This window comes from Mastomys coucha, unplaced genomic scaffold (assembly GCF_008632895.1).
Source record: "Mastomys coucha isolate ucsf_1 unplaced genomic scaffold, UCSF_Mcou_1 pScaffold9, whole genome shotgun sequence".
In the NCBI taxonomy this organism is placed as follows: Eukaryota; Metazoa; Chordata; class Mammalia; order Rodentia; family Muridae; genus Mastomys; species Mastomys coucha.
Window position 1 is genome coordinate 35,935,821 of NW_022196915.1, and position 7,309 is coordinate 35,943,129.

The 7,309-nt window shown below is 45.3% G+C and overlaps 1 protein-coding gene across 3 annotated transcripts in view; it reads right to left on the reverse strand.

The window, feature by feature from the left end:
• The window catches only part of Ccdc198 (coiled-coil domain containing 198), a 24,139-nt gene that overhangs the window by 8,139 nt on the left and 8,691 nt on the right, over positions 1 to 7,309 (reverse strand). For 2 of the 3 annotated variants that reach the window (XM_031362441.1, XM_031362442.1), the window contains exons 4-6: positions 3,708 to 3,794; positions 2,299 to 2,400; positions 677 to 836 (exon numbers count right to left, since the gene is read on the reverse strand). In XM_031362441.1, coding sequence (XP_031218301.1) covers positions 677 to 836; positions 2,299 to 2,400; positions 3,708 to 3,794 — 349 coding nt within the window. The remainder of the gene's footprint in view (positions 1 to 676; positions 837 to 2,298; positions 2,401 to 3,707; positions 3,795 to 7,309) is intronic. The other variant, XM_031362444.1, reaches the window with a different exon arrangement.

Consider the following 7,309-nt stretch of genomic DNA (forward strand, 5'->3'; position numbering starts at 1 on the left):
AGTGCTTTGAGGGATAAGGATCTGATGAATATTTGTCCTGTGAGCACATACAACTTCATGGCTCTGTAAAAGCCTCCCCATCTCTGACAGTAAGATGATTCTATGAGCCTGCCTTGGGATTTCAGGAGTGCCTGGGAAGCACTTAGCACCTACAAGAAGAAAGAAGCCTCTATGGAGAGCTTAAGCTTTTATCTTTTCCTCCCAGAGATGCAAAATCCAATGGAGCATACCACTCTCAGATGTCACATAGTCCCTCAGTGACAGCTATTTGCTGTCCCCTTACTCTTCTTCCCCTATCCATCATGGATGTTTATTTGATAAAGTTTAAAACATGTTTGCATCTCAGTGCGGAAAAAGTAGGGGGGACCTTGAGTTCAAGTTTGACCCTGTTTCAAAGCAAAACTAGGGAGCCAATGTTGTGGCTAGGCTGGCAGACAATTTGCCTGCCATGTATAAAGCCCGAGGTTTAATACCCAGCATGGCATAAACAAGCCAGGGAGAGTGGTACAATACAGTGCTTGGGAGGTGGAGGCAGGAGGATCAGAAGTTCAAGGTCATCTTTGACTACATAGTGAGTCTAGCCTGGGCTACATGTAAATCTGTCTTAAAACAACTAAACTCCCAAAACAAAACAAAACAAAACCCCGTGAAATGTTTTACTAAAGAAATGGCTCACCTTGGTCTCTGTTTATGTTTTCATCAGGCAGCATGGTGAGAATGTCATAGCTGTTGCTCCTTGGCTTGCTCTGGGTGATTTTATTGCCATTATGGTCCTTCAGCTTTTGCATATCGAGCATTGCTTTACTCAGGAGACTCTTCCTCAGCTCTTTTTGGGCCTGAAATGATCAACTAGAAGTGGTTAATGTTTCCCTAAGCAGTCTTCCCTAGAACAGATTAGCATCTCAGCCCCATCAGAAGTGGACCGTTCCCAGACCTGGACACCCTTTGAACACAGTGGAGTGGTTTTCTTCCCATCACATGGTGTGGGAACTTTATTCTCAGGCTTGTTAGGAGACAGAAGAGCATGCTCACTGTCTCAGAGAGACATGGCCAATGGAAAGAGGAAGCCTGCTGGCCCCTGTCTGTAGATGAGTGGAGTTACAGAGGACAGAACCACAGGATGCTTCCTTAGAGACGGGGTTTGCTGAGCTTTACTAGGGAAAGTGTTCCAGTGCGACTTCCTAAAATATAGGTTACAAACATACCCCTACCCCAATCCTTATGCTAATTTGTCGGTGGGCCTTTAAGAGATAGCTCACCTTCAGGATAGAGTAAAACAGGAGGAGGCTAGCTCTCCCTGGAAAGAGCTCTAAAGGCCGCTTGGCTGCCTTGGCTAGCTCTCGCTCCTGACCCTCACTCTCAAGCACATTGTCACCTTCTGCGTTTTCTGCTTGTGCTGTGTTGTGTCACCTCTTATCAACTGCCAGTATCTCAGTCTTAGCCTTTTCCACTTGTGGGACATCGAGCAGGATCTTCATTATCTTTATTAATTAACATATTTTAGTATTCTCTTATAGCAGCAGAAAAAGGAGACAGGGTTTCACTCCGTAGCTCAGGCTGTCCTGAAACTTTCTATGTAACCCAGGCTGGCCTAGACCTTGTGGCACTCCTCCTGCACAGGAGGGGACAAGTAAACGTGGGGTACAAGTATGCCCAGCAGCAAGTGTTTCTCTATAGAAAATTCTGTGGTGTGGATTACAGGAAGAGGCCTGTGTATCATAATAAAGACTGACTTCTTTTTCTCCTCTCTAAGTAAACCAAGAAATGAGTATTATGAATATACCCTATTTTCTGGTTTTTAAAAAAGACATGAGATAGGCTTTGTGGTGCATAGCTTTAATCCCAACTAACAATGAAGAGGCAGAAGCCATCTTGGCCTACAGAGTGACTTCCAGGCCAGCCAGGACTGCATAATGAGACCCCATGTCAAAAACAAAACAAAGAGACAAAGAAAAAGGGGCACTCAAAGGACCAGTGAGATGGCTCATTGATTAAGGGATCTTGCTGCCAAGTCTGACAATTTGAGTTCGATACCCTAACCCATATGATGGAAGAAAATAAAACCTACTACAAAAAGTTGGCCTCTCACCCCCAGACATGTGTGTATACTCTGCCCCCACAGAATAAGGAAATAAATGTTAAAAACCACCGAAAGGGATCAAGGCTGGGAACAAAGGTCATCTTCCTGTTTCTTCCAGCTCGGGCAGTGGCAGCTTCTGCTCCAGGGCTGAGTATAGACTGTCCTTGCTAGGACAGTGATGATGCACTCCATATTTGGTAAATCCCTCTTGTCGTTACCTCTTGTCTTTTACGGTTCATCTCTAGCATTTTCATCTTATGCAAATATTGTCTTTTCCCAGGAGCGTACATAGGAAGTTGAATTTTCTTCTCATTTTCCTGCTGTGAAAGATGACATGTTTATTAGTTTGGGGGTCATTGTTGTTGAATTCTGCAATCCACAGCCTTCAGTCCTTCTTGGAGCAGGAGATCTTAATCCATTGTAATCCACAGTGATCTCCTCTTATGATAAAGCTATGCTGGTGTGTGTCCCTGACAAGTCCTTTGTATAGCTGTCTGTGAATGAAGTGGCAATCTGCTGGGTATCTAATAGTGTTTTCAAGGTTCTTGCAGAGTGTTGAAAGCCTGGAATGTTAGGTTTTGACAATTTTATTTTGATAATCTCACTTCGACAATGTACCATTTCCCCTGCCAACCGATGCTTTTACTGTCTCTCTAGAAAAGTGTCTGGGTTTGATGAGACCTCCCTTTCTCTTCCTGTGTCTTCTACCATTGAGTAGACGGCTGTGACATGAGAGGAACACTTCCGAGTGGTCCAGTGGAACTTGCTTCTCTATAGTATGTTTTTATATTCACATCTAAGCGCGGGGAGCACAGCAGTTGAGGGAGGCTTTGAAATGACTACTGATCGGTCTGGTGCTCTCCCCTTAGTGTGTCGCGAAATTCAGTGGCAGCAGTGGATATTGAGGGCAAGCCGTGATGAAAGTATTTTCATTTATCACCTGCTGTTGCCCAGAGGTGAAAGACAGAGCTGGTGACAACCCTTTGTGCTGCCCTGTGGACAATGTGTTGGATGGTGCAGAACCTTAGCAGGAGGCTATTGCCACTGCCAGCACCTTAAGCATGGACTTGAGGACCTGCAGCGCCCCGGTGACTCTTACCACCCCGCAGCAGTGTCTGGCTGGCTCCAGAATGAGTCAGGACAGGGTTTAAAAAGGACTCCTACAGATAGCTTTCATTTGTATTCATCAGGGCAAAGCTAACGGCAGACCTTCCCTAGGATTACATTTTGATGAAGGCTGGAGGCCCAGAAGTCAGGAACAACTTCTGGGTAAACTTCCCTGGAGTCTGAGTGGGCGTTTTTAAACCCAGGAGGAGTGAAGGGAAGAGCTGTGCTGACTCTCACCTAGCACAGATGAAAACTTCTAGAACCACCAGTTTCTATGTAAGACTCCCTTTTCATCTACATGGCTCTGTTTTCACCACAAAGCATACAGAGCCTGGCCTTACCCGAGAGTGGAGAGCACTTGCCAGTTGGAAGCAGGCACAGGCGAGCACTGACGCTTTTCTACCTGCCAAGGACTTAGCAGTCTGCTTTGACTTTGAACTCCCCTATGAAGGGGAAACTTGAAAAAAGTGACTCCCTCGGTCTCCCCCACCTCCCCCAGTCTACAACTGCCCCAGCTCACCTTTGCATTGGGCTTTGTTATGGCTTCTTGCTGGTACAGAAGCCCTTCAGAGGTAATTGCTTGTCGCAGGTCAATGGGTTCAAGCTTCTAGAAGTCCAATATTTAGAGTATTCAGCATCCCTCACGCCATGAGACGATGAAACATAAAAGCAGATACATTAAACTACCTGAGCACTGTGTGAAAGCAGCACTTACTCCTGGGCACGCGCAGGGAAGGTCATACCCACAGTGTCACCGCTGTCATCTGTGAGAAGGGCTTTTTGACCTACAGGGATCTTTATTGTTCTATCTCATTGTCTTCAGTGAGTTATTAATCAAAATCTTGGTCAGGGAGTTGGGCACTTTCCCCTTTGTTTTGGGGGATTGTGTTCAAAGTTACCAAATAGCTGGGGTCTTAGGCTAGTAGAGATGAAAGAGACCAGAGACATACCCGACCTTCCCTTAACCACCCAGTGCTGTCCCAGTCCTTAGGGAGGTCTCTGAGGAAGCTCCTTCAGTAATCATGGGTGACAAGGCACACTTAAGAGAAAAATACAAAGCACTAACAAATGGTAGGGTCGTTTTTTTTTTTTTTTTTCTAGCAGGGGTAGGATTTATGGAAGACATTTATTGGAGCTCAAAAGGTTCACTGAAACTGAGCAGGAGTTTATCCATGGGTCTGTCTAAGTTGCCCCCGACACACACAGACACACACAGACACACTCACACACACAGACACACACAGACACACTCACCCCCACACACATACATGAGTGTGCACATGCAGATACAGGTATATCCATCAATGGGTGTACCCGTAGAGACCAAGGGTTGATGTCAGATGCTGTTCTACAGCTCTCTACCTTACTTTTTGCTTTTGAGACAGGGTCTCTCACTGAGCTTGTAACTGTTTCCACAAGATGGCTGACCAGGGCACCCCTGGGAACCATCTGTCTTTACACAAAGCCCCTCCAATCCAAGTGTGCTGGCTTTACAGATGTGCCCTGTCATCACTGAATTCTTTCAGACTTGGCTTTTTAGTTTTTCGGATGTTGGGTGTCCAAAGACTGGTCCTCACCCTTGCACAGCAAGCCCCTTAGCTCACTGCCCAGCCTTCGTTCACCACAGAAGAACTTGGGCTCTACAAAGTTGAGCATGGAAGATAAAGCTTGTCTCCTCACACTGACATGAAGAGGGTGTCTGCAGAGTTTATTCACCCAGGGAGACAGAGCTGGGTTCTTCTCATCCAGGCAGTCTCTATCCAAGGTGAGAGCTGTCTGCTCTAGTCTCACCAGAGAAGCATCCTCAGCCACCTCAGTCATAATCACGGGTGAGTATGAGACACAATTCCCTGAGGTTGCAACTTGTAACTTAACCCAGCAAAGAAGCACTGAGAGGTGACCAAGAGAAGCTGTTTGTCCCCCTCACTGATAGCTTTTCAGGGCATGAAGATGCTAGTTCAGGATGTAGCAGTTGATTGTGTCAGAATGCTGGAGGGAGAGAATAAGGGGGAAAGAACCCTCCAGACACCTGTGGGAAGAAGAATCTATGACAGCCAGGGGCGTGGCTAAAGGGAGAACAGAACGGTTTGTGTCTCCTCTGCATGGGCGAGTCTTAAGGATGTGTGTCTTCATGAGGCTGAATGGCTGCGTAGCCATCATTTCATACTGGGTCCACGAGGAAAGGTACCAACATATGTCATCCTTCGGAGGACCTTGTGTATAAATTATAAGGGTCCCATTTTAGAAAGGCTAGCAATTTGTCCAGGTTTGCCCAACTGGAAAGTGGCTTCACTAGGACTCAGGCTCAGATGTGTACCCAGCCTCAGGCCATATTCATTGCCTCGTTGTTTGCCTCCTGGAAGGTTGATTCTCAGAATGCCCTTGTATTTCAAAACAAAACCTCAAAGCACTTCACTGGGGCTGGAAATTCCCCAGGCTTGGGGTATATCTTGGGAGTAGATAGTTTTCAAAACTCTCCCAGAGAGGCTGATGATTTCTTTAAAGGTTGAGGTATGGAGTAATCTCACATTGCTACTAATGACTGAGGGAACCTCATCGGAGTAGACTGTAGATGGTCTGTGTGTATAGTGTGAACACTGAATCCAAAGAAGCCAAGATATTTGGGTCATTTAAAAAAGTTATCTTTGGGCCAGGCTTCTTTCTGGTTTGATAGTATGATTGTGTGAGCCACAACAGGCCCCTTTTCTTTGGACTCTATTTAGGCTCACATTTTTGATCAAGGTTAAATGGTAGATATTAAGATCTCTCTAGGCATTTACTTTCTGAAAAAGGAGCCTGAAGAACCACACGTTCTCTTTGCCAAGCCACTAGATGGCAGCAAGTGGCAGTGCAAACAGGCTTCCACTTGCATGGAAGCAATAGAGAGAAAAGGGAAAACTGACTTAATGTAATATGCCAGCCCACTGACATTGCTTCAGAATCCTGGTTTCACACACAGATCACTTTCCCTACAGAGGAAGGAGGTTGCTTCTTTTTATCCCTTGCAGAAGAAACACACCAGAAGCAATTGTTTAGGGAAATGGTAGGGTGGTACTTTTTCATTTTTTAATATTAGGAAATATCATATTTGCCTGAAGGTTTCTGAATTACTTGGTTGTTCAACACATGATCAATATCATCAGCTGGAATATGTGCTAGGGCTTTGGGACTGGAGGATAAATCAACCAAACACCACCAACTTCTGCACTTGGTGAAGATCATTGACCTAGGGGAGGCTATTTTTGTTTATTAGAAAGACAAGGAAGGCGGGCCAAGAGCAACTTCAAGAAAACGTAACATTTGTCTGGCACAGTGACTTAACATGTCTTTTAAGACTCTGGAAAGTGGAGAAAGTGACACTATGCCAGCTTTATGTAGATGATGATGGAGACAACTTGAGGCCCAAGAAGAATTTCTGATTAAGTCTTTACATAAAAGCAAAAAAAAAAAAAAAAAAAAAAAGGTTTACATGACATGATTTGGTTTGGCTTCAGTACAAGATAAATATTTCTCTACATCAGAAAACAGAAATGCAAATATTTGTGAGAAGCCAATCCATAATACACTTAGGCCAGGTAATGAGTTATTTATATTCAGAAAAGAAGATCGGAAAATGCTCCATAGAAGATCCAGGCTCACAATTTGAAATCAAGGCTGAGTTCTCCATTGTGCTGCTTATTGTGGAAGAGCTGCAGGGCTGGAGTGGAACAGAGCAGCAAAGCCTGTTGTATTTGCATGTAAGAGGCCATGGGTTCATTGTCTAGTACTGAAAAGTGACATAAATGTATCTGGGGATGGGTAGATGGCTCGGCAGATAAAATGCTCACCATAAAAATGTGAGACCTACTACTTGGGAGTTGGAAACAGGATGCCCAGGATAAATTGGCTAAACTCTGAATTGGTGAACTCCAGGTTCAGGAAGAGACTCTGTGTCAATAAATAAAGTGGAGGGTGATTAAAAAAATATATCTGAGGCCATCTTCTCTCCAGTGAGTTCCTAAGCCGGGAGCAGCCAGCCGGGAGGCACAGGCCCCACGAGTCGCAGGGGAGCCACGGGCAGCAGGGACAGGATCCTCTCAGCTTCCAAGTGACAGAGGTGGATCAGCGACCTTAGCTGCCCCT